The sequence below is a fragment of the Micromesistius poutassou genome, assembly GCF_964030765.1.
Source record: "Micromesistius poutassou genome assembly, chromosome: 14".
NCBI classification, from domain to species: Eukaryota; Metazoa; Chordata; class Actinopteri; order Gadiformes; family Gadidae; genus Micromesistius; species Micromesistius poutassou.
The window spans coordinates 18,959,818-18,987,608 of NC_140284.1; the positions used below are offsets into that span (position 1 = coordinate 18,959,818).

Below are 27,791 nucleotides of genomic sequence, written 5' to 3' on the forward strand. Positions count from 1 at the left end.
TCTCTCTCTCTCTCTCTCTCTCTCTCTCTCTCTCTCTCTCTCTCTCACTTGCACTTCTGTCTGATTGCGCTAGAAAGGTACATCATAGAATCCAGGAGTGTGTAGACTGTGCTTCATGCCACATGTACTGCCATTGCAGTGCTGGCATTGAGCTGCTTTGTGTGTGTGGGCCTAATGGCAGTGGCGTGGTCTCTGTCTGGTCCTCTGAGCTGCTATAGTGATTGAGGTCCAGTCGTGCCCGGCCTTGCCACCCGGAGTGGAAGCATCATTTCCCCGTCGCTCCACTTAGGGCCTGTCGCTGTCTCATTCTCATTCAGATTTCCTCTGACAGAGATCATCAATATCCATTAGTTTAATAATCCCTCGCTTCACGGACCGACCTCCCCCCACTCCTACTCCTGCCCGATGCCCACCAGCGTGTCCGGTGTCTTTTTGATTTACATTGAAATAAAAATACAGTTTTCCCCTCATCCATTTCGTCACCACTTCCTCCCTATTGTAGTAAAACATAGGTCTACCATTATCGAAAAGGTAGGAAGAAATATAACCAGGATGGACTACGTTAATGTTTAATGTAATGTTAATGTTTCTAATTGATTCTAATGAGTCTAATTGAGTCGTTAATTCCACATTAAATATCCATCATCTAATGTGGATATTGAATATGGAATGAAAAATGTTTTATATATTAATCCATGGAGACATTGACAACTTGTCCAAAGTTGGCTCCGGTCCGGCGTCCCCCCCAACTTATAATCAGAGCTGTTCCCAGGCCCTGACATCATGCTCATTGCTTCCGTTAAATCCATTGTCGCTTTCTTACTTCTTATTTTCTCCTTCCTCTCCTCCATTCGTCTCGTTCTCCCTGACTTCCCGCTAGGCCGCCCCGGACAGCACTAAACGAATAGTGTCCTCTCTGAGCTCACGGCCGATCAATCAGTCCCCGTTCTGTCTCCAGGCGGCTGTCTCCCGCACCGCTCCGGAGGGGGGGGGATCAGAGCACGTTGTGGTGATGGGTCGCGGTGGCGGTGGCTGTGGGGGTGACAGCATTGTCCTGCTGTAACTCTCCCGAGGCCCGAGTAAAGTGAAACGGTTGAAGTGAAACTCGACAGCATTTGTCAGGGCAGCAAAGGACTGCTGGAGTCCAGAGAGACGGTTTAGTTTTGCCCCCCCCCCCCCCCCCCCCCACTCGCCATCCCTCTTTTCCTGTATGCCTGCCATCACAAATTGGTACATCCACCACCCGCTTTTTCACTTTCACCTTTTACATTTTGCAATTATATCACAAACACTGGCATGTGGCAGTAGACCTTTACTTATTTTAGGGCTATAAAAATAAATGAAGGCTTGCTAGGGAACATCGACATGAAAGATGGTACGTTCAAAGCGCAGGTGGACACGGGCACCGTCTGCTTTGAGACGTCTCAAACTTGACCTCCCCCCTCCCTCCGCGTGCGCCCGGCAGGTTGATCCACGGGGGGCAGCTCCTCAACGGCCTGGCCGGCCCCACCGTGATGAGCGCCGGGCCCCTGCTCTCCACCACCTGGTTCGCCCCGGACCAGAGAGCCACCGCCACCGCCGTGGCCGCGCTGGTCAACTACCTGGGCTCTGCCTCCTCCTTCATGGTGGGGCCCCTGCTCGTCCCCGCCCCCAACGACTCCACGCCGCTGACCACCCCCGGGGGGCCCGGGGCGCCCCATGACCTCTTCATCCGAGACCGGATCCAGCTGTTGATGTACTCGGGTATGTACCCCCCCCCCCTGACAGCCACGCTGTCTCCCCCTCTGTCTCCCCCTCTGTCTCCCCCTCTGTCTCCCCCTCTGTCTCCCCCTCTGTCTCCCCCTCTGGGGGTGTAGCCGCGCCCCTACAGATTTGTAAACAATCAAAAGTTGAAATGAAAAAAAAGATGCAAAAAGATTATAAAATAATAACGAGTTTAATCTTCAGTCTCCCCTCTGACGAATAGATTGCTGCAACCGTTCTGCTTAACTGATTCAGAAAATTAAAAGTACACAGACAGAAGAAGATCGAAGTAAGGGACTCGTGTTATGAACCATGGCTTAGCGGAGGCAGCCTTTGTTTAGGCGTAGGTTGCAGTCTGTTATTTATTGACCTCCTTTTCTTTCCTGGAGGACGAGGCCGACGTGAACGGAGGTCGTCAAAGGGATAAGATAGACGTTTACGCCCATTCAGGGATGAATTACGATTCATCAAGGAAGAAAAAGTTCCTTAACGGCGAGACAAGCCCGCAAAATGCCGGGGATTGATGGTCACGTTGGAAATCAATGCGCTTCTGTCTCATAACTCATGGGTAATTTGCGGCTGCTGTTCAATCAATGGAGGGATTATGATGATAGGGTTGTTTGGACAGCAGGTAGGCCGGTATAGGCACCCTTCCCTGAAGAGGTTCTGGTGCCTTGCCACCGCGAGCCATGCCACTGGAGTTGGGCTAGAGAATGCTGGATGAATCCCGGTTGTGGATGGACTGAAAGGCGACGTGAAATGGTGCATTCAGAGCGTGGGGGGACATGGATGGACATGGATATGATGTGATCCTTTTGGATTTCACTGAAGAGTGCAGAAATGGAAACACATGCTGCCTGTTTGTGCTAGTGTTTTGCAAGATTTACATGAAGGGGGACCTGAAATATGTTTATTATTGGTCGTCATGAGTCAAGTGTAGAGAAATGGATGTAAAAAAAAGTAGGTCTAGGTGACCAGCTCCGATGTACTGTTGGGCTGACCGTAATGGTGTTGCTCTCTGATCCCGGGCCGTAACGGTTACAGCTGACCTTTTCCAAATGTCACGTTGTACTGAAACAAGTGATCCTCTGCTGATAACGGCTCACTTGTCAATAAAAAAAGAATAACGTGTGTGTGTGTGTGTGTGTGTGTGTGTGTGTGTGTGTGTGGTGGTTTGTCCTGCAGAGTTTGGTGCGATTGCGGTGCTGTTTGGGGCGGTGCTGCTGTACTTCCCGTCACGCCCCCCTATGCCTCCCAGCGTGGCCGCCGCCAGCCAGAGACTCAGCTACAGGAGCAGCATCATCAGACTCCTGAGGTACACACACACACACACACACACACACACACACACACACACACACACACACTATCCAAAGCCCAATTTCCCATGCCAATAATTGATCTAATGTAAACATAGACTTCTTTGTTAACGTCCTAAACAACGTCACTAAACAAACTAAACTATGATCAACAAAACCAAAACAAACGCAGACGTGTGTGTGTGTGTGTGTGTGTGTGTGTGTGTGTGTGTGTGTGTGTGTGTGTGTGTGTGTGTGTGTGTGTGTGTGTGTGTGTGTGTGTGTGTGTGTGTGTGTGTGTGTGTGTGTGTGTGTGCAAAGCAGTTTGCAGCTCTGTTATCGGTCCTAGTATTACGCCGTTGATCAGGTCATGGTGGATAACCCCGGGGTCAGAGTTCAACTGTTGTTTTCTACTTCCTGGGTCCCGTCCACCACGTTGGCGTGCCGTGGTCCACCTGGAGGCCGGCGGGTACGGTCGCTATTGATCAACAAACGCCTCAACACACTCATCTGCTCAGACCCGACCTTATTCCAAGTGACGGGAGCTCACTTTGCGGGGGGTGGTGGCAGTGGGGGGGGGGGGGGGGGAGAGAGAGACAGGCAGGGAATGTTAACGAGCGAGGGTCCCTCTATGTCTGCGTCTCACCATCTGCTGCTCAGGCTGTGAGTTCGTTGGGACATCAAAGTATTCACCCCCCCCCCCCCCCCCCCCCACAAGTCCCTGTAGATTCATTACCAAGCTGTACAATGTCATCGCTCATAACGCCCGGTGTGACTCAGGGTTTGTAATGGTTACGTCAGCGGGGGGTCTACAGGGCTGTGCCTCTTCTGATTGGTCGCGAGGCGTACGGGGAGACCTGAGTGGCTGGGAGGACTGCGTCGTGGGGGTTGTGCACATCCCTGCCAGGATCCACTCATTTGCTGGATATATCAAGAAAGAGGGGGGGGGGGGGCAAAAGTTTTCCGTCCTGGGAGTTTGGAAGAAAGCTGGAGAAACTGACTTGACTTTCTCAACTCAACGCACGTATACATACCCACATGCACACCCGCACGGATTCACACGCACGCTTGGCAATATATGCGAGGCTTGTGGGGTCCAGAGGAATCCGTTCTGTCTGTTTCCTTTTGCATGGCAAACAGAGCCAGGGGCGTCGGGGAGGGAATAAAGAGACGGAGGAGAGAGCAGGGTGCACTGTAGGATTGGAGCCTCACAAAGGTCTCTGGGCTTGCATATTTGGCTACCATATGCTACAATGCTGCCACACATGTAATGTTTTGCCAAACCGTTTAGCGCTTTTGCAGGCGCGCACATCTGTGCCAGCGAGGTTGGCCCCCCCACTGGATTGCAGACGCTCTGGGGATGTGTGGTGGTAGTGGAACTGGTCTTTGTGAAGTGACGTTCAAGGGCACCACTGACATGTTACTGCTGTCTTCTGGCCAAGCATTTGAAACTAACATCCATCCATCCATCCATCCATCCATCCATCCATCCATCCATCCATCCATCCATTTGAACCAGCAAACCTCCATTAATGTGAACCAACATCCATCCATCCATTTAAACCAACATGCATCCACCATTCTCAACCTCCGTCCATACCCCCGTCAATCATCCATCCGCTCATCAGTCCAACCATCCAGTCATCTGTCCCGTGCCAACTCATCCATCAATCCATCAATTCAGCCTGCTGGCTTTTGAACAGTAGCTAATGATCGCGTGCTTGATGAGATTCTCTCTCCAGCTGTTCATGTCCGCCCCAGCCGCAACGGTGTGATTACCATGCAACACACACACACGCGCGCACACACGCACACACACACACACACACACACACACACACACACACACACACACACACACACACACACACACACCCCCTCACACCCTCCACCTTTATTCCAGTGTACCTGAGCACAGTAGTAGCAGACAATGGGGGTGAACAGAACTGCTGGCCAATGACTTGGAGATGGATGATCTGCTACGCCGTGACCACAGCCTCACTCATTCTGCCTGGGAAGGCCCTAACCCTGATGCAATTGATCGCCCCCACTTGGAGAGGCCAGAGACAAATGGCACTTAGCTGATGATGCCGCCAGCTTCGATGCTCTTCTGAAAAGTATTTGGATGCAAGAAGCATCAGGCCACCCAAATAAGGGGGGGGGGGGAGGCTGGATGGGCTGGTTGGGCTGGATGGGCTGGGGGGCTGGGGGGGATGCGTGGATATTGATTTCCTGCTGTTGTGGCAAGGTTGATGAAAGGGATGCCAGCCAGGCCTCTTTCTCTGTGGAGTTAAAGATGGTGTGTGTGTGTGTGTGTGTGTGTGTGTGTGTGTGTGTGTGTGTGTGTGTGTGTGTGTGTGTGCGTGTGTGTGTGTGTGTGCGTGCCCCCACTAATGCGTTTGTATAGTCGTTGGTCGGTTATTGATTTTTTTTTTTTGCAATATTTTGAAACTCAAAGATTACTTTTAAGGTGTGCATGTACAGTATGTCGTGGCTCAAACTTTAGCGGCCTGGCTATTGAGTTTTGAAAGCCTTATGTGGGAGTGAAAGGGATGGAGGGGGGGGGGGGGGTTGTGGCTATGTTCTGCTCCAGATGTCCCAGTACGATACCGCTCGTGATGCGGCTTGCATTACAATCAACAAAGCAGAGCACAATAGTATCAACAAACCGATACCAACACGAGCAAAGCAGAGAAGCAGGCAGACAGACAAAACAATCAGGGACATCGCTGCGGCTGTCCCGGCCTTACTGTGACAACAATGTAGCAACGACAACAGCAACAGCCACAACAAAAAGCCTTTCATTGTTTGCGACACAGACGGCTTTTGAATCCGGGGCCCCACGTCACTGGGCGTATAAGCACAGGTGTTTGGAATGATTGTAATTGGGAAGGAACTGATTGGAGGAATTTCTCATAATTGTGTGTCTGTGATGAAAGAAGTGTGTGTGCGTGTGCGTGCGTGTGTGTGCACGCTGGGGTGGGGTGGGGTGCGGGGGGATTCATTCTTTGCCAACATTCAGATCGATTATGTGTGGGATACTCTTCCCCATGTCTGTGAAGTAACTCAGAAAATGTTGAACTTGCCAACTTTGTAAACTCAGCCGAGACGCTGCCAGCATTCTGCTCAAACTGAGGCGATAAAAATAAACCTCCATATCACCCTTTAAAACAGTCGCCGTGGCCTGAACCTCAACAATTACACGCTACATTATTCCTTATATATTGGCAAACAGTGGCACAACTGTTGTAAGTTTAGGCTGCGATATAATGCACTTCAAACTAAATGGAGACGAGTGCAGTTGCAGAGGCTGGCCATAAGCAAAAGTGTTTGGGCACCACAGTGTAGACATGCTAACTAGCAGAACTGTGTTGATTGGTTAAGGACTCTGTTTGACTGCAGCCCCCCCAACCTAATAGTACGCTGTCAGCTATAAGTGGTCCTGTGATCATCCTGCTGAAGTATATCCATTATTACAAAACAAAAAAGCCAATTATGTTGGTTTCAACAGAATTCAAAAGGCAGAGTGACTTGTATGTCCCACTTGTTTTGTGCATGTATTTAATCAAGTGCCTTTCGACACCTTAACAGCGTTTTGATTAGCTGTCTTTCCACTCAACCTACAGCGTTGGTTTTAACAGCTTTAAAGGTAAAGTAATAGCATTACAACAACCATGCCTCACTCATGAAATGTACCCCGAGTCAGGTTAGACAGACTCTCTAAACCTGCCATTAAATGGTTATTACAAAGTCCCTCTATGTGTATTTTAGTATTTTATAGAAGATGATATGTTTCCAGAAGGCACTGCCCCTATGTATTAGGGATGGGAATCATGTGAGACCTCACACATACAATTGACATATTGTTTTCTAAATGTAAGCGGCTGAACAGAACAGAATATAGTCCCTGTAAATGGACTATAGTGTAATACATTGAAGCACTGTCTGTAGGTGGGTACCATTAATTCACTTCCACTAGGAGAGCTGGCTCAAAAAGAGAACAAAGGATTTTTTCAGTCCACCTCTCGAGTATTGCAGAAGCAAAGAATTGCAATACTCAGGAATAATTATTTTCCTGATCCGTACAATGTTTGAGAGCACTGCGACTCATGGGACTAAGGAAGGATAAGGAAGTGAATCCCCTAACCTTAATAATGCCTTGCTTTACTCTGCCTCCGAGTGAAACCAACGCGGTCACCCGCCAAGGTCATCACCCGTTTGCTAGAAGGAAGAACCTTTCTTCCGCAATTGGTTATGACTTGACAACATCTGTCAGGTGTGTGTGTGTGTGTGTGTGTGTGTGTGTGTGTGTGTGTGTGTGTGTGTGTGTGTGTGTGTGTGTGTGTGTGTGTGTGTGTGTGTGTGTGTGTGTGTGTGTGTGTGTGTGTGAGACATGCCTTCAAACACGGCCACTGAAGTCTTAAACAATGGGCCTTTCATAACCGGTGGCTGCGCTGTCTACTACAGTGTTGTTTGTTAAGTGTTATTGTGGATGTTCAGACAACTCCCAGTATCCTGCTTGACGTCCTCTGAGGCCGCGGCCCGGTGTTTGTTCCGTCAGCGGTTATACATCGGTCATGTCCTGTGGTCTTTTGTCTCCTTGTCCCTCCAGCAACGGGCGGTTCCTGATGATCGCGCTGGCCTACGCCGTCCCCCTGGGGGTGGTCGCCGGCTGGTCGGGGGTCCTCGACATGATCCTCACGCCGGCTAAAGTCAGCCAGGTAGGCTGTAGGTAGTGGGAGCCTGGCTCACAGGCGTCGCAGGCACGGAGCACTGTGTGAGCAGCTGTGTGTGTGTACGTGCACACACACACACACACACGACAGTGCACACACACACACATATGACAATGCACACGTACACACACGCACACACAGGACAATGCACACGTACACACACACACACACACACATATGACAATGCACACGTACACACACACACACACACAGGACAATGCACACACACACACACACACACATGACAATGCACACGTGCACGCAGGCTGACTTACTCACTGACTCACTCACTGACTCACTCACTCACTCACTCACTGACTCAATCACTGACTCACTCACTGACTCACTGATAAAAAAATGTCATAAAGGTTTTTAGAAAAAGACCCAGACACATTGGGTTCCTTTTGGGTGTGAGGGACACCGGTCCAAACCCATGACCGGTTAGAGAGAGCAGCCAGTAGAAAACCACCACTACCACCTGAAGTAGCAAACGTTTAGTAGTTTACTGAACGTATAAGCAATAACAGACGTTTTCACACTTTGTGAGACTTAAGCAGTACTGCTTTTAATTGTTAAAATTTATTAAGGGCTTACTTGGGTACCAAGGTATCCCGGATCCAGCCGTCCTAAATTGTTCTAGCAGAACTTTGGGGTCCGTCGGCCCAGAGCCTTGGCCTGAAAGCAAAATGGGAAGGGGCGGAGTTTCATTGATTCCTGTTTTGAGAATTATACCTAACGAGAAACTCATTGGCAAGAGTGGAAGAAGCTTTTAGAAGGTACATTTTTTTAAGGGTATTTCTACGGTGGCCTGTCTGCATAACGTTCACTTGAATCCTTTCCTGACACTTTGTTTTACATTTACTTGTGCTGGACGATTTGTGCTGGCAGTCAAACAAATATGAAGCGAAAGAAAGTGAAACGCCCCATTCACCCAGAATTGGGCCTGTCTGCTATAAGACTTAATATGAGCCAGAGAATCGATTTGTGAGACTACTTACAAGTAAAACTGAAAGATGGTCAGTCTTTTAGTCTCAATTATGTCTACCATTATCGTGGTTTAATAATGGATCATTCCTTCTTCCCTCTCTTTTGTTATTTTCTTTTTATTCATACTTATTTTAAAGCCTGTTTCTGTGGGTAGTAGCGTGCACCCTGCTATGACTAAAGGTCTTCTGTTTACTCCTACATCAGGTTTATAAATGGAAGCTCACCACCGCAGTGCTCCCTTCAGGGATTGGTCCATGGCTATGGAGAATTATAAACATTTCAAACTTTAGATCATGTTGTGGACGTGATGTCTCACTGCTACTACAGCATGCCTGTCTTACACGGGGTTAAGCCCACAGAGGGTTAGATTTTACCTCTATCCGAAGACCATCTTTGATACAGTACAAATAGTAATTAGCAGCCCATCAATCTCCCGGACGTACAGCCCGGGACCAATAGCCGGTCCTCAGAAGTGGGCTTCATTAGTTTGTTAACTCCTCCCGGGATTCCTCCAGATTCTCTTTGAACATCAAAACCCCATCTCACCGATGTATCATAAGTCAATTTAAATTCCACAAGGGTAAGACCTATTTTGCTTGTTTGGATTTTCACAACCTCATCCCTCTTGACTTTCTTGGCCCGTTGTGAATCGGCCAGATTCAAATCTCAAGGTGAACCCGGCCGGATTGTGAGATACATTTTGGCCACGCTCTCGAGGAGTGTGTTCACCTCATGGCAGGAGACCAAAAACCTGTTGTCGTCTGCCAATATTTAGTCAACTGTGCTGCTGCTAATGCAAATTGTTTTGTATATATGTCCAAACCAATTTCTTTTCCGATATGTGTTCATTGGTCTGTCTATAGGATTCGCTTCTAAACACATAGCATTTGACAAACTTTGATTTGCAAACAAATCGGAAGCTGATAAAACTTTCTGTCAGAGCCTACATGCCAGTCCCAGCCGACACATTTAACAAACCAAAACAGCAGAAAAACATTCACAACCTTGAATTTCTTCCTGCAAAAACATGACCAGTCACAAGACAAGCTAATACTGCGCGGTGCACTTTTGGAGTCTGAACAGGTATTGATTTAAATTGGCAATACCATCCATCCTTGTCTTATTTATTTTCTTTGTGTAAGCTATTTATGCTTTGTATGTTTGTCAGCAAAAAAAACACTCTGTCCAGTGTGTCCACCAGTGTTCAAACCAGAGTAGCACCTTCCCCTCTAATGAGAAGTCTGACAGACCGTCATTCTTTGTGGGCCCTCGTCCTGTTATTTGCTTCAATGGCGCAGAGAGAGGAAAAGAGAAAGTTCTTTGACCGGAGGAGATATGCCTGGCGTTTCCAAATTCCAGAACATGCTGGAGTTTCTACAAAAGACCTAAAAGAAAGAGGCAGTGTCATTATGTGCGTGAGGGTGTGTGAGGGTGTGCATGCTAGTCACGTGCAGAGAGACGATCATATGGCACCAAGTGGAGAACAAGGCACTCCTTTCTCACCTCTCATCTATTTTCCAGCTATCAAGCATGCCGTTCTCTACTTAATTTCTGTCAAAGTTGTTTATTTTCCCCATCTCTCTTCTTCACGCTCTCTTGTGAAGTGTTTCGTATTCTGTTTTTTTTTAATGACACTTGAATGAAAGTGGCTTTGGTTGAAAGGAGTGCTGCCTGGGAACGCCATTTAGAGGCATGTGGATGTGTTGGAGGTAGAGGACAAAAAAAAAAAGAAGAAAGAAAAACAGTGGGCCACATTGGAAGGAAGGGCGAAGAGTTTTGATGCGGTGTGCAGGGCGACACATCCAGAGGTAATGGGTGTCAGCAGCCCTGGTTTGACCACGGAACAGTGAAGGTCATGAGGAGGTCGGCCATTATATTCAACTCCATGAATCCAGAGATGGAACCCATGGCCTTTTATTATTTTCACTACAGAAGGACATATATTTCATGTCTAAGTGGGTTCTCACTTTGAGAGAGAGAGAGAGAGACTCTGCCCCCTCCATCCATCTGCTCATGGTTTTAGTGCATACTCTCCTCTCCGTTGACGTGTTCCTCCCTAGACGTTGAGCTACTTGTGCTCCTTCACCGTGTACTTGCCTGCCTCCCGCTAACTTTGGCTTTCTGTTTAACTTTTTATACCCTTTGCGGCTGACATTTAGCTCTTTCTCTCTCTCTGGCCGTCTCCTTCTCGCTCTCTCGTTCTCTTTCTGTCCGTGCCTCTCTATACCCCCTCCCCAGCCTCCCCCTTTCGGTCCGTTGATCTGTTGCCAGATCGATAGTGGCAGAGCTCTGCCTTCTTCCCCCTTCACTGCTTTTCAATCACTCTCTACCTTCTTTTCTCTGCCTATCGTTCTCCCCTGGCTGACCCTACCCCCCCCCCCCCCCCCCCCACCCCCCTCTTTCACCTCATCTTCATCGGCTGGTGTCGCCACCCAATCTCCCTCCTGCAACGACGAGTCTCTCTCTCTCTCTCTCTCTCTCTCTCTCTCTCTCTCTCTCTCTCTCTCTCTCTCTCTCTCTCTCTCTCTCTCTCTCTCTCTCTCTCTCTCTCTCTCTGGGCGAGATGCTGTGGGGTTGGACCACCAGCGCGCTCACCTTGTTTGGGATGACTTCTTCTGCAGCTGTCTGATGCACTTTGCTTTCGCCTCATCACTCTTTCTTCACGGTCTCCCGTTGGCTCCTTTTTAGGCCAAGATTGAAACCCAAGTGCTTCTTAACCCTGAATAGCTTCTAGTCTCGGACAGGTTGGCGCGCTTCGCTTTTCTGCAGTCTGCTGGTTTCCAATAGCATGGCTGTATCATAGTCAACCTGTACCTTGGTCCAAGGCCTCGTATTTGTTTTTCTGTGACTCATAACCATATGGTACTAGTGGCGTGTACAGGGGGACCAGATCCCCGCCAACCAAACGTGGGACGAAGAGTTAGATTATTATGTGGGTCAATGTGGGAAACGTTACCAACGTGGAGAGGTAGTGTACAATTGTAACAAATATAAACATTCCTGCAATTTGTGTGACAGGTTAACCCACACTTGACTTGACCCACATGTGCTCAGTTTCACTGGCATCCCTCACAGCCCCCATGAGGACAGCCATGCCTGCTTACTGCACAGCCATTGGATAAAAGCATCCCTCAGGGGTTTGTCTTCTGAAACCTAGAGCCAATCAGAATGCGGGACACCGCGTCTCAATATGTGGGACGCGAGACAAGGGATTAACATGCAGCGCGGTCCCGCATAAAGTGGGACACCTGTTCACCCTAGACATGTACCAGCACGTCCACGTCAGGCGGCCCTGGAGCAAAGCTCCAGCGTTACCAGAGGGCAGACAGGGCTCCCCCAGCTGCACCAGCTGCACTGGGCTTCACGCGTTGTCAGAGAAGTCTCTTTTTCCTGCGCTCGTGATTCTTAAACTCTGGCAGCGGTTTGTTTCAGGCCACTTGGCACAGTCTGCTTCACAGCTGCACAGTCGTCTCCCCCCCCCCCCCCCCCCCCGACAGAACTAACGATATTCTGTTGGCTCAACAATCGGCCCGTGTTATCCTCCAGCTGTACCCATGGAGGGGGGGGGTCAGAGACACGCGCCCCGGGTTGGGAGGCCGTGTGTGGCCGTGGCAGATGGGTGAGTGTAGAGGTGTCTGGCTTTGGGTTGAGCCGGTGTTGTCAGCAGCTCAGCGTTGGGTTGGGAGTCAGGCCGCTCTAGGGACGGGAACAGCATGGAGGCGGCAGGAGAAAGCGACGTGCCGGATCAGTGTTTGATGCTGTAAAGAATCCCAAAGATGCACTGTGCGACTTTGAACCCCCCCGTGGAGTGTGTGCGAGTGTGAGTGATTAGTGCTGGGGGACTCAGACCCATGCTGTGCGTCGTTTGAACGCAGCCGTGGTGAAGAATAGACGTCAGAACTGTGGTGGAGCCAGAAGTCTTTGTGAACCCACTTTAAGCCACCTCTTTTTTCTTGTGTGCAACAATGAGAGCCTGTCCCTCCCCAACGTCACCATCCACAAATCTCTCTCTGTCTCTTGTCTCTTTCTTGTTTTTCTCTCTCTTGCGTTGTTTGAATCCACTTTTGCAGGTGATTTTCCTTTGAACACCACACACCTCTAAAAAGAACCCCTCCGCTTTGTTGAGATGCTGTTTGATGGATTTTCTGGGATGAGAACCAGTGATTCAGGGTAGCGCTACGGTGATGCACGACGTCTTTACTCCATTTTGTTTAAAACTGTGTGTGTGTGTGTGTGTGAGAGATGTGCCGTCTTCTCGCAATCGCAGGCATATTTACACAAAATTGCATAGCGCAGAGACTAGATGAAAGTAAAAACAGACATTTCATGGGTACCTATAGGGGCTGGGTCGCAGGGCAGACATACTGCTATCCGACCGTACCCCTTGCATATCAATCGTAGCAATTTGCATCCCTCAATCAAAAGTTTCTGTGCATGCATTTCAAAAGCGCTGCCTTCTTTTGCACTAACATACATAACTAGTACATAACTAGTTTGTTTGGCAGTCATGCACATAACCAACGGTGACGTGTGGCGGCAGATATTCTCAGAATAAATTATTAATCTATATATTTTTATAGCAGTAATAGAGGGCTGTTGTCAGGAAGGTGTTCACTCAGCCGCCTGTGAAGCGGGCGTGACCATAAGCTCTCTGATTAGCTGGACTCGCCCCTCTCCTGCAAGACCTTACATGCCAGTTGGATCCAGCAGCGACACTTTGACAGAAAGCCATCACTCAACGGCGGTGGTGGCAGCGGAGCCAAAAATACGTTCTCCATTTAATAACCGTGATGGGCCACTTTTCTTCATTATTGGCCCTTTCTGACAGTTGCAAGCTGACGAGTGATTAAGCAAAAAGCCTCGTGGGGTCTGGCCTCAGGGGCCAGCGGCTGGTTTTGTGGTCAGTCCTGCCGGGTGAGGGTCAGGGCCCCAGGGAGACTGACAGCAGCACCCTCATCGCTACGCACTCACACTCTGACTGTGTGTGTGTGTGTGTGTGTGTGTTCGCTTGCTCGCTCGCATCTGTGTACATGCATGCTCTCATGCACAGGGTTTGGGCATGGGCTGATGGGCCTGGGGTAATTCCCGTTTCGTAATCCCAAGTGAGCGCTTTTGCCTCCGTGGCTGTGCAAATAAGAACGGACGGCTACCATTTGCCAACCTTTTGACAACCCTCAGTGTGCTCTTAGACACCCTGTGACCTGTGAGCCAATGGCCATCACACGCTGAACAAGTAATCGTTAATGAATTTCTCCTCTTTTCTCTCCTCTTTTCTTCTCTTCTGATTCGTCCTCTTATTTTCTCTTTTCTGATGCGTCTACGCCTTGTCGTGAACGTTTGCATTTTTAAGTAATGAATCAAGCTGTCTTTTTAATTAAAGGCGTATCTATTTCCTCTCTCTGTCTTTCTCCTGTCCAGGTGGATGCAGGATGGATCGGGTTTTGGTCCATCGTGGGCGGCTGCGTGTTCGGGGTGGCCATGGCGAGGTGAGACCATTTCGACACCTCCTAGCCAATCTTGGTCATATTGACTGTACTACCGTGTTTTCAAAATGAGGTTTGTTTCAAAATCGATATGTGTGTGAACAGCCATGTGCATCGGCTTCAAGTGGTGTCGTGTCATGCATGTAAGGGCAGTCGATATCCCGGCAGCACTGCCAATCACACTCCCAAGATCCCTCTACTTGGTGTGACTCACAACCGCTGTTAATATTAACCCGCACGTGGCATTGAACCGCCACCGCATACTAATCACAGACTATGTTGCACACCACAGCGACTGACCCCACCTGACCTGACGTCGGCCAATCGCTAAGAGCAATTGAAATAACCCACTCGTCACCCGAGAAGGTTCTCATCACTGAGGTTTTATACCGGTAGCCGTGGCAACGTCTGAAGTGCAATCAGAGGCTGTGGACGTGGGGAGCAGCGGTGTGAATCGAACGGGTTCCCCCACGTTAACGGCCTCATAAAACACATCTGACCGGTGGATGGAAGGTGTCCTCCATTCAGCCCCGGCCGTCGGCCCCAACAGCTACAGTCGGAATGCACATAAACATCTGTGTGTGTGTGAGTCTGTTTGTGTGCGTGCGTCTGCATGTGCGCGGCGAAGGGTGGGCTGAGGACGGTGGGGGGGGTGGGGTCATACAGCTGTAATCAGCTAAATAAACCCATCCTTCTCTGCGTGGATCAATGAAGCTGTTTGCTGCCCTGGTCAGTAGTTTTTTTTTTTAAATTATTAACCGTGATTGCGTACGGGTTTGCAAACAGCACTAAGAGCCATTGATTTGTCTTCCCACAACTATAAATAATGATCCTGTATTTTTACCCTTACTTGGACACTTTGGCTGTCTACACAGGAGGGTTGTGAAACCCTAAGAGCAGTCTTAGCGGGGGGGGGGGGGGGGGGTTTACACAGTGCAATCAGCGAGGTTTGGTATGGCTTATCCCCTGTGAGGCCTGGCTCTCCCCTCTGCACTTTTTACTCAAGTCAAGCGCAGTTACTTTTTGTTTGATCGACACACAAAACGCCAGGGTGAAGCGTGAATGAAACGTTGTCAACCCGCCCTGATTCGCGGCAGCTGCTCCCCGGACATGCACCGTAGGAAGCAATCATGACCGCCTTTTTTCACTCCCCCTCGGCTGATTTCTCTCTCTCTCTCTCTCTCTCGCGCTCTCGCTCTCGCTCTCTCTCTCGCACTCTTGCACTCACTCACACTCGCTCTCACTCTCTCTCTCTCTCTATTCCCTCCCCACTTGATTTGGGGAGTCTGCCGGGGGGGGTGATGCTGGGGTGATTAGCCCAGCGTTACCACGCATGCCTTTCGAGCAAAGCAGCCTCCATGGTGTTTATATATTTATCCCCGCAGAATTCATTGTTTCCTTGCCTCACTACTTCCTGAACTCTGTCGTCCTTGAGGTTTTGAAGGGCAACAGACACCCCCCCCCCCCCCCCCCCCCCCTCCCTTCCTTTTGGCTGTGTCTTCGCCAGGCGTGGTCGCAGCAGGCTTCTCGTTGGGTCTTGATTTCCCCAGCTAGTGAGCTAGCGAGCCTGCTTGCACCAATGCTTGCTTGCTTGGTGTGCTTGCCATGAATGCATCTGACGCCAACTCTTTTTTGCTCAGTTTTCCATGTGAAATCGCTGTCAACACAGTTGCGCAGTGATAACGTTGGTGATTTAATTCAAGCTGAATTATTCTCAAGGCTTTTGTTTTTGAACATAGCCCGTGTTTTCACCGAGTGGGTGGTGAGGATGCTTGACGTCAAGTGTTTATGGGGCTGGTTGTCCTGACACCTGGACAAGACAGACAGACAGACAGATAGATGGATAGCTAGACGGTAGATAAGATCGATGTGTTGAGGATTTGGGGTCAGGGGTCAGAGATGACGGATTGCCAGCGGCTCTGGCCTGTGGGCTCGGGCCACACATCAGCTAAATGGCCGACACATGACCTGGGGGCCCTTTAGTGGCCCAGGACCCCCTACCAACCCTGAGGCCTTTATTGTTAACCTTCGTCAGAACAAGTGGTGTCGCTGTGCGGCTGGGCCACTGGGCCACTGGGCCACAGCCCGGCCCAGTCGTCCATTGAAGGCAAAAGGCCGCAACACTAAATCAAACCAACAGCAGAATGAGCTTTGCACATGCCGAGGAAAATCCTGGTGGATTGAGAGGGAGAAGTGAGCAGGATTACACTCAGATCGGTGGATTTCAGTCAGTCACATGTTGAGGTTAATGAGCAGAGGAAAGCACAATGGAAAACAGATATTCAGTAGAGCAAAAGGGTGAAAAGAAAGGCGTAATTCCAGTTTTTTTATATTTCTTTTAAAGGCCACTAAGCACAAGATCTCTGTGCGTCGACGTGACAGAACTCATTATACTACCACAGTACCATCCCTATTTTGTATTCAGCCACCCAGAGCTGTTTGGTCATTCTTACCATCTTGCTCACCGACAGTCTCGACAGACCTCGGAGATTGTATCAAAAGTAATGACTGTTGAATCATTCGCTGCAGGTACTGCAGGAACAATGAAATCTGGTGCAAGGTGATTCAAGACGTCAATGACAATGTTATCCCTATCTAGGGTTGTAGTACAATGTTATCTGGAAGCCCGATGATTCTTGCCAGAGGTACACAAGCGAGAGGTTTTTAATTCCGACATTAACTGAGGGACGTGACCCTTTTTCATCTGACATTGTTCAAAGTACATATTCGGAGATGTACTGTACCTCATTCACGGCAGATCCTCTTTGCTTTATCCGGTGTCTGCGGTTCGGAACGGAGCAAACTGAAAAAAAAAAGCAATGACATCATCACACCGGTCTAGCGTTGTTGGGAGTGCGTCGCCTCGAGACACTCCAGTCAATGGCATCGGTTTAAATCCAGGCGACGCATCGATCCAATCAGGGATTAGGGCTCTCAGCTGCCGACTCGGCAATCCGCAGGATGTTTAGATCCAATCCGAAAAACATAAGCTCCTTAGGCACTTGCTCTCTCCCAGGGATTTGGCAGGGTAGTGGCCGCCAGGCAGTGATGAGGCCTTTAAAGGCAGGGTCAGGTTCTGTTCTGCCACCTGGAACCTTGGGAGACAGTGTGGGCAAGTCTGACTCCTGTTCAAACTGTTCCAGTATAGCTGGCTGTAAGGGGGTGTCCGTGGCAAACGTGGCATTAATATTAAAAGGTGTTGACAGGCAGACATTGAGAGCTATTCTGCCAACACTTGGCTACCCGGAGTCCAGAGTCCAGCCATATGAATTGTTCATAGAGCACCTACTGAAAACACACGATGGCTTGTGGACCTGCAGAACGAGACGATGGAAACATCTAGTTCCGTCTCAAGAGGGGAGTCCTTCTCATTAGCGGCCTGAACATGTCAGGGTTTATTATGTGCACTCATTACCTGGGCCTCACGCTACCAACAGGATGTCATGGCGGTAGTCAAACAATGACCATTCAAAGTCTGACATTGTTGATTATGTTTCCGCGTCCCCGCGTGGTTCATTAGTGAGTTACTGTCGGAGAAACAAGGCAATTAGCGCTCCTGCAAACCTGGGGCTTTGACATACCTGCACACATCACCACGTGTGTTTGTGTATGTGTGCTTGTTTTTCTGTGTGTGTGCATGCATATTATTCTTTGTGTATGTATGTGTGTGTTTGTGTGCTTCTGCTTGTTTTTCTGTGTGTGTGGGTGTGTGTGTGTGTGTGTGGGTGTGTGTGTGTGTGTGTGTGTTTTCTTTTTTTTTTGGTGTATGCCTGTGCGTTACTGTTAAAAACAACAACAGCAGAACTCCAGTGGGAGCAGACAGAAAGTGTGTGGGCCACTGGGGAACATGGGCTGTGTCTCCAGTAATGGATAATGAAACCAGAGTCAGGGAGGGCAACCAGCACGGAGTTATGGCACCGCCGCTCAGCCTGCATCGTAGCGGATGTCTCCCTCTCTGTTTGCCACGCAATCTGTCCTCTGCAGAGCACTGCAGGCCGTCTGCTGCGCTGGAGCAAGCCAGGGTCAGGGGGACTTATAGAGTAGTACCAGGGAATATATATACCGTGTCTATATTTATATACTCTACATATATTTATATATATATATATATATATGCCGCTTTTGGCTCTGCCCTTGCTCTTTCATTGCTTTCTTCTCTTTATCGAGGCTCTCTCTCCCTGCTACACTCTTTGTCTCGATCTTCCTCTTTTCTCGCTCTGTGTGTGTGTGTGTGTGTGTGTGTGTGTGTGTGTGTGTGTGTGTGTGTGTGTGTGTGTGTGTGTGTGTGTGTGTGTGTGTGTGTGTGTGTGTGTGTGTGTGTGTGTGTGTGTTTCTAGATTGCCTTAACACCCTCTTCTGATCCCCCGCCGCCCCCCAGGTTTGCTGACTCAATCCGTGGGATGCTGAAGCTGATCCTGGTGCTGATGCTGGCGGGCGCCTCTCTGTCGGCCACCTGGTTCACACTCACCTGTCTGACCAGGCTCACCCACCTCCCCTCCACCGCAGGTGAGTCAGGCAGCGGCCGAAGCTGCCAGCCGCAGATGGATTTGTGGGGGGGGGGGGGCTTAGATAGTGTGGGCGTGTCCCTCATGGTTTGATAAATATTGAAATTCATCCTGATAAAAAAAAAATGCAATATTGCCATGTTGCAGATGTGTACGTCATGTGCATGTGAAGCACTTCCTGCCGCAGTTTCATAACACTGATAACGGAGCGCTCCACGCGCTTCACGCGGCTTGGGCCAAGTGGCGCTACGCTGTGCAGGGAGATGGAGAGAATACACTGTACTGCATATTCGAGTTCCCGTTACAAACGCTAAGCAAGGTGCAGCGTGCTGAGCCCTGCCCCCACCGCCGCGGGGGGGTCGGTGCGTCCTCACAGAACAGAGGCTGTAAAACAAACTGAGCCTTTAACTGCGTACGTGCAATTCCCCAAAACACATTCTCCGATTGCCAACATGTAAACGTGAAGGCTCACCAGCTGATCACTCCATACTGTCCCTGAAGTTCGCCTTCATGTCAAGACGGTGGACAAAACGATGGTTGAACAATATACACAAATTGATGGGCTGACCTCAGTACTACTATTGTCCCGAAGTATTACGGGACAAGTATTGAGGGGAGCCATTGGGTTATTGGTAATGCACGGTGATACGAGCTATTAACAAACAATTACAAACTATTAAGCAGAACTAGTAAAGCTGTTATCTCCGTACTGTCATGGAGCCAAACGATGGTGCCCACACCAAAAAACCACCTCATCAGCACAATCATCAGCACAGTCATCATCCATCATCGTTCTCTGCATTGGCAGCGAGCTGACACACACACAGACGCACACACTATTTCTATCTCTCACAGGCACACACACACACACACACTGCTCTCCCAGACATTGGCAGACCACCACAATAAAAATCAGCTTCCAAAGTTGCTTCCCACCTGGCATAATCACAGGCACGCTTCCGGTGCTGTCCGGCAGCACCGAGCGTCGTTGGCAGCAGTGGCCTACCCACACATCAGCAGCGGCCCTGCTTAACGCCACGTGCTCTTCCCCCGCCCGGCCGCCGTGCCTCTCTCGCTGATATCGTCCCGTTTCGCCTCGCAGACCAAATTTCTCCCCTCCAGGACTTTTTCAGAAACCCTTTAACCTCTTGTTCCCCCCGGAGACCCGGTGCTGACGCTGACACACAAAACCCCACGGAGGTACACGCACACACCTGTACTCAAAGGCACAGATACTCACGCCCGCACGCACGCACGCACGCATACCGCACGCACGCACGCACGCACGCACGCACGCACGCACGCACACAGAGGTGTACACACCGCACTTACATTCACGCACACACACACTCAAAAACATATAAATACACACACCCAAATGCTGGTATGCTGTACATCTGATAGCAGCAGCAGAATGGTAACGGCGGGTCTTCAGTGGGGGGCGGTGTAGCGAGCCAAGCTGCTCGGGGGGTCTGTAAGTGTGCAGCGCTCTGCTCCAGCAGGGGAGGGAACAGAGAAGCCAGTCCTGGGTCGGTGGCACTGGGGGCTGCCCGAGGCCCCGCACTGATGGGCTGATTAGCAGGACTCGCGTGTCTAATGGACCACGGGCTGGTTGGGGCCCGTCCACCGTGATGGGGGGGGGGGAGAGATACAGGCCAGCAGCAGCCCTGCTCCAGAGCTGATGGCTCCATGGCTCTTAAATACCCACGCACATAGGAGACACACAGGCACAAACACTTATATAAGCACGCACAAACGCACGCACACGCACACTTATATGTCCATACACTCACACATTAGCAATCGTCCATTGATCCGCACCAAAATCTATAAAGTCATGTTCGGGCCAAAGTAGACAGATAGGAAACACATAGAAATCCACACACAAACACACACACAGACAAACCGGCACACACACACACAGAGCCACAGGCACACACACAGAGTGAAAGGGCAGCGCCATGCTCCACACGGATAGGAAACACGACATAATTGGTGCTTCTGGAGAAATAAACACAGCTGGTCTTGTTCAGTCGGGTGGTGGTGGTGGTGGTGGTGAGGGGGGTGGTGGTGGCGGCGGTGGTGCTGGTGGTGGTGGTGGTGGTGGCGGCGGCGGCGGCGGCCGGGGGGGTTACAGCCCCTTGATGTCCCAGCATACACCAGCACCACCGCCACCCCCTACAGGTTCTCCTCTCCCCTGCAGTGTCAGACCTATCAGAGCCCAGCTGTGTTGACGAGGAGGCTGGTATGGGGTACCGCAGGGCTCCTATCAGGGCCCGGGGGGGGGGGGGGGGGGGGGGGTGTGCATTTTAATCGACATATGGTGGGCAAAGTAACGTGTCATATTTCTCTTTCTTGTAATCAAATGGTGATTCTGGGCAGGGTAATGTAATAATGTGTCATGTAGGCTTTGAGGTAGATATGGCAAGACCAGCAGTTGCATCACCCTTTTTGTCCAGGCCAAGTCCTGTTTTATTTGACCACATGCCGCGTGCCGGCCACGCCCCCCCCCCCCCCCCCAGAGCAGCGACCGCTGGAGGGGTCCAAGCACAGACGTGTTCCGAGCCCATGGGTTGATGTTCCACTTGTGTCCCCACGCAGCCACCCTGTACACCTCCTGCATCCTGGTGGGCATCTTCATCAACAGCAGCGTGCCCATGTTCCTGGAGCTCTGCATCGAGACGGTGTACCCCGTCCCCGAGGGCATCACCTGCGGCGTGGTCACCTTCCTGGGGAACCTGGTCATGGGCATGCTGCTCTTCTTCCTCACCTTCTACTGCACAGGTAGGACCTGTGTGTGTGTGTGTGTGTGTGTGTGTGTGTGTGTGTGTGTGTGTGTGTGTGTGTGCGTGTGCGTGGTTCTGATTCAAACACCAACGTTGTTGTATTTAAAGGTGCTGGTAAAATTGATGAGATATTATTTCAGTGTCATTTTATTAAGTGTGATTGAAACTCCCTGTTAGAATAGCTGTTTAGAGTTCCCAACTGCGATTCCAAGTCCACGCCTTGTCAATCTTTTCTAATCAGGGCATCTCTTCCCTGATAGGGTCGGGGGATTGTCCATCACTGGTGCATGAAACGTGACACTTCTTAATAACCGAAAAACATAGGGAGGGTGGAAGTTTTTGGGGTTGTGTGGTTGCTGAATTGTATCTCTTTTTTCTGCTCTCTCTTTACCGTTCACAAATTGTACCTACTGCAGCTTTAAATAAGATACATTTATTTTAACCTGCAGCATTTCACTGTCCACAAGAGAGCGCCCTTGGCCACTTACTCTTTACTCTTTACTGAAAACCGTAAAGTAAGGTAGTAAAGGAGTTGACTGAAAGGATGTGCGTTGGGGAGAAGATCAAACAGCGAAAATTACGTTCCGCCTTGAAGATTTCTGTAAGCACGTCCACCAGCGGCTTCACTCCAAAGGGTTCCGGCCTTAGCACCACTTAGCCGGGTCGGAACCAAAATTGGACTCTGGTCCATCTTTGTGATAATAGTCGTTGAACTCCTGGCCGGCTTTGCAGGTCCACCTCTGCGCTGTGAGCAGCGACGTGATGCATCAGCCAGCGGAGAGAGAGAGAGAGAGAGAGAGCGACGGAGAGTGTTCCCTTATCTCGGTCTTTTCGGAAGGACGGCCCCTTAACCCATTACCTCGACGCCATTAATCGGAGAGAGAGCAGTGCCTCTGATCCGTCCGTCCGCTCACCCAGCCTCGCCGGGCCCTGCCCCTCAGGGTCCCCTGTGCGGGCGTGCTGTCCCTGGGCGCTGACGTGAGCGATGGCGTGAGCGGGGACACCCATGGGTGCAGCCACGCTCCGCCTCAGGGCCATCCTCTCAGGGTCAACATGCTCACAGCGGCGCCGTGTGATTCGGAGCTGATTAAGGGCTGTGCACACGGAGAACTCTGCACTGTCACGACCCATTGTGTCCAAAAAAAACACCACCGCATTGCAGTGACACCCCCACCCCCCCACTAATGGAGGCACGAGTGCCTGGGACGACCAGAGGTGTATTGTTGAGATTATTATCGCTGTTATGAACCAGTCATTTGAACTATGATGGGAGTACCCGTCTGCCTTCTGTGTGTGTGTGTGTGTGTGTGTGTGTGTGTGTGTGTGTGTGTGTGTGTGTGTGTGTGTGTGTGTGTGTGTGTGTGTGTGTGTGTGTGTGTGTGTGTGTGTGTGTGTGTGTGTGTGTGGCAGCATTCAGGGTTTAGTTTAATTGGGAGAATGAAGGCCATTAGGCCCTGGTTATGTGTGCGCCGTGGGCCATACCTCCACTGTGACAATCCTGTTGCAACGGAAACTCTGGTCACGCTCAGAAGGTTACAGACGGGACCGGCCGTAACGGAGCAATGTGGGCTCGTCCAGCCGGAGACAACATGCCAAAACGTCTCCTTGGATCAGGCGACTTACAGATGCTTGGAAGTCACCTCGGCCCAGCCATCTGAACATCTGTCTGTCGTCAGCCAGGGTGCACACAAACGCCAACAATATGTAGCGTTTATTTGTGGACCTTTGGATATGCCGGTCTTTGTTGTCTGTAGGCCCTCTATATTATATATGTTATATATTATATATATAGTGTGTGTGTGTGTCGGCCTGCCCTATCGGCGGTGTTGATGGATGGCACTCTGAGAGGACTCGACACACTCTTCTCCTTCAGTCGCCAACACCCGATAGAGCTCCACCGCCCCACTCATACATATGCATAGGCCCTCCTCTTCCTCTGGCCGTCGGCAGCGGCTCCATGGCAACCGCATCCCAGCGCCGAAACCCTCTTCCGGAAGGGCTCCCGCTAGGTCATCGTCTGGCTGATGCTTCAGAGGGAGGGCGGGGTCACAGGCCGGGCTCACAGATGACATTGTCCAGGTGTCAGACCCTCCATGACTTTGTGCTTGTGTTATTTTTCCTTGATGTCTTCCTAAGGACATCCGGACTGACCTTGTGACCCCGGGAAAGGGGAGGGGAGTGTGCAGTGAGGGTATTTTTTGGGGGGGTGGGGGGACGGCGGCGTGGAAGTGGGCGGTGTGGAAGGCGTTGGTTGGGGTGCATTCAGCGCACTGAGTGAGAGGCAGTGTCATTGTCACGCTAACAAAAGACTCTGGAGATGATGTCATCGGGGCTGTTGAAAAGGCTGCCTGGACTGGGAGTGTTGGGACCGCTGGGCCGTGTGCAAGTGGTGGCGGTGGCGGTTTGCACGGCGAAGCCCAGTGGTGCTCGGCCACACGGCGATACATCATAGATTATACAGGAAGGGAGCCAAGACTAGAGGTGAGAGAGAGAGAGAGAGAGAGAACATAAGGTAGATTGAGATGCAGTAGCTGCAGGCTGCTGTGCACAAACAGATGCGTATACACACGCACGCACGCACACGCACATGCACACGCACACACAGAGACACAGACACAGACTCTATGAAGTATTCATCCTGTGTATTCTGCTCTCTTTTCTCTGTGGCACTGAAGGAAAAATTGCCTAACATGAACAAAGGCATGTCTGCACGCTGTGTGTGTGCACACACTGACACACACATAAACACTTCTTGTAGGTATGTTTGTGTATCTTATTACTCAGCCCCGTGTGTGTGTGTGCGCGTGTGCATGTAAATGGAATGATTTCAGATATTGCTTTTCTGACCTTTTCATTATTTCTGTTTTCGGTTTGTCCTGCTTTCGTCTAACTGCTCTCACATCATTTAACGCGTTCTTTCTATCAAAGCGTATTCACGCTTAACCGTGGATGTTTTGGCTTCTTGATAAACGTAAAGTTTGCTGAGCTGAAGCATTTTCTCAGACTCTCTGATTGGTCTATGTTTCATCCAGTGTGCCCAAGTCCCCACAATGCATTGCACCCTTCACAATGTTTGCCTTGTAAACTTGTTGCTTTGCTTCCGAGCACGACTGGCCTCCACAGAACTATGACATGTGGCATGACTCCTTTCAATAATGGCGCATTTCCACCGGAGGGTGCGGGTCAGTTCAGTCTGCAAAGGTGCGGCTCGGGTGGCGTTTTTTCGGAGTACTCCTCCGTTGAGGTACTGAGACGCCTGAAAGGGTCCCGGCAAGTTTGAGCTACACACGCCGTCTGTTGATTGGTCGACAGAATCGTCCCTTCCGTGCGACAGGGGGATAATAACAAACAAACACGGTACCCGCGCAGTATTTCTGGACAACGGCGAAAGCTTAGTTTATTGAAGAAAGTGTCGTGCAAAAGTTTGCCGTCCTTCTTGGACGTCCTACATTGCTGCTTGCTCTTTGTTCTTTGTGCGCGTTCTTCTTTTTCCTCTGATTTATTAGCAGGCTGCACTGTGTCGGGCTGCTATGAGGTCACGATGCTTACGTAGCTGCCGTGGCTATCGCCGTCCGGCTTAAACCCCGCCCTACCATAAGGGTACCGTCTTAAACCCCACCCTACCATAAGGGTACTGTCTTAAACCCCACCCTACCATAAGGGTACTGTCTTAAACCCCACCCTACCATAAGGGTACTGTCTTAAACCCCACCCTACCATAAGGGTACTGTCTTAAACCCCACCCTACCATAAGGGTACTGTCTTAAACCCCGCCCTACCATAAGGGTACTGTCTTAAACCCCGCCCTACCATAAGGGTACTGTCTTAAACCCCGCCCTACCATAAGGGTACTGTCTTAAACCCCGCCCTACCATAAGGGTGCTGGCGGCGGTGGAAACGCGAGCCGTAACTGAGCTGGGCTACACCGCACCCTCACTGCTGGGCTGAGGCGTGCTGGGTCCGAAGCGTACCCGCCGGTGGAAATGCGCCGTAAGTCCACAGCCCGGTTAACCTCCATGTGGTTAAGGCCTTGGAGAGAGCACCACAGTCACACAGGGCTGGGATGAACACCTCGATCCAAAGAGCTAAGACTCTCTCACTCTCTCTCTCATCCTTGGTGCTCTAGAGTCTCATTCATGGCACGGCTCAACACTGACCAAGCTGTGTGGAGGTGGAAGACGGAGCGATGTCAAAGGAGTGTAGAGGGGGAGGGGGGGCTGACATTGAGTTGTCATTCAACCGTGTATTGTTAAAAAAAGGGAACAAAAACACTGTTCTTCTTCTGTAAAATAATTGCAGCCGTTCTCTTCCCGAGGAGCTATTTTCTTCTTCTCTTTCATCCCGTTTCTTTTTCCTTTTGTTTCTGCTGAACTTTGCTACCCTGAATGATGCAACAGACCCCCCCCCGCGCTCCTCTCTGTTGAGATGAGGAGGAGCGCGGGGAAAACACAGCGATTCCGTCGCTCTTAAGAAGAACCCGAGCCGCCTCCTCTTCGTTCCGCGGTGCACTTTTTTTCCTTCTTTTTTTTGTTTTGTTTGGCTTTTGTTTTCCGTCTTGTGCGTTTTGGAGTTGTGAGAGGTAGCAGTCGATGCGGTAAACGAAAGGCAGCACAGCAAGACGTGCACAGCAAGAAGTGTATGCATTTTTAGCGCACACACGCACACACACACACCCACGCACGCACACCCACGCACGCACGCACGCACCCAAAACCACTTTCATGGCCAAACAAAAACTCAATATAGTTGTTCACTCTGCGACTGCGACTGTTAACAAAGAGCTGGCTCAGGGGGACGGGCGGAGGTGGGTGTCGGGGTGGGGGGGGGGGTGGGGGGGGGGGGAGATAGTCATCTTGAAGCTCACATCAATTACAACGCTGCATCGACCCCAATTACTACTATTAGCAGCATAAGCTGTCTGCCACCCCACCCACCCCACCCGCCCAGACTCAGGTCTCCATCATCTGGAGTGACTCCCAGCTGGCCGCCTGGTTAACGGGCCGGAGAGGATGATGGGTACAGGCCAGGGCTGTCAAAATTGCTCAAAAATGACGTTTGAATATTCCCTCTAAAAAAAAACAACACATATATTCTAACTATTCGAATATCTATATTTGCGCATTATGTCAGTGTCAGCATTACGTCAATAACAGGACAAACTAATACAACGAGACATAACTACTTGTATAGGTAGTTTATTTAAGTTGAAACATATTTGACAACATATTACCTACACGAAAATAAGTAAATGAACTAATGGCCAAGACCGCAGACTCTCTCGCTCTCGCTCTCTCTCTCTCTCTCTCTCTCTCTCTCTCTCTATGTGTGCATACTGGTTTAAATAAACCACAACAATAAACAAATGCTGAGTGCTGATTTTGTGCGAGCAATTTAAGGTCTCGACTCTTGTGGCTTGATTTGTCTCTTGACTCTTGTCTTGTAGTGTTCTGGTCGCCCACTCGCAAAGCAGACAGCCGCGGGTGTGTGTGTTTTTCCACATTCAAATATTAATTTTCACCTTTGAATGTCTGTTTTCAAAAACTATTCAAATATATATTCGAATTTAGAATATTCGTTGACAGCCCTAGTATAGGCTGACCTTTGAGATGGATCATAATCTATTACACGTTTAGGCTTCAGGTGGATGCAAAATCAGGCAAGGTCAGGCTGATAGGTTGAATTTATCATCGACCGTGGTCATAGTAATCGGTTTATAACCTCATCTGTGCTCTCGGAGCTCATGCCACTGTCATATAAGCATGTCACGTACATATTTCATGCATTGTTACGTTTGTTTGTCCTAAGTTGTTTTTTTACGGGACTTCTGCCCCGTTTGGATGCTGTTATGTGCAAAAGGAAATGCATTCAAATCCTATTTTGTGTAATATAGGGCAGTTCGCAGCCTCACCGGTAACCCCCTAATAAATTATCCAACGAAGGGGGTCACATGCATTAGCATTCACCCAAGGCTGCAGCACACAAACACACAAACAGATGAACACACAAACTCACACACACACACACACACACGCTCACACACACACACACACACACACACACACACACACACACACACAAACTCACACACACGCGCACGCTCAGATAAATGCGAGGGAGGCATGTGAGAAGACAGAGAGGGCGTCTGGGGCCAGACAAATACCATTCCATTAACCTGTCCCTCCGCAGCAGGGCTCCTGCTGTCCAGCCCCCTAGCCACCCCACCCATCACCGGCCATCTCCAAGCCGTCACCCC

At 50.2% G+C, this 27,791-nt stretch overlaps 1 protein-coding gene across 2 annotated transcripts in view; it reads left to right on the forward strand.

The window, feature by feature from the left end:
- slc49a4 (solute carrier family 49 member 4) overlaps nt 1-27,791 on the forward strand; it is a 41,706-nt gene that overhangs the window by 9,554 nt on the left and 4,361 nt on the right. Inside the window, exons 3-8 of one of the 2 annotated variants that reach the window (XM_084478422.1) lie at nt 1,466-1,743; nt 2,929-3,058; nt 7,654-7,762; nt 14,183-14,250; nt 18,626-18,753; nt 21,354-21,536. In XM_084478422.1, coding sequence (XP_084334548.1) covers nt 1,466-1,743; nt 2,929-3,058; nt 7,654-7,762; nt 14,183-14,250; nt 18,626-18,753; nt 21,354-21,536 — 896 coding nt within the window. The remainder of the gene's footprint in view (nt 1-1,465; nt 1,744-2,928; nt 3,059-7,653; nt 7,763-14,182; nt 14,251-18,625; nt 18,754-21,353; nt 21,537-27,791) is intronic. The other variant, XM_084478423.1, reaches the window with a different exon arrangement.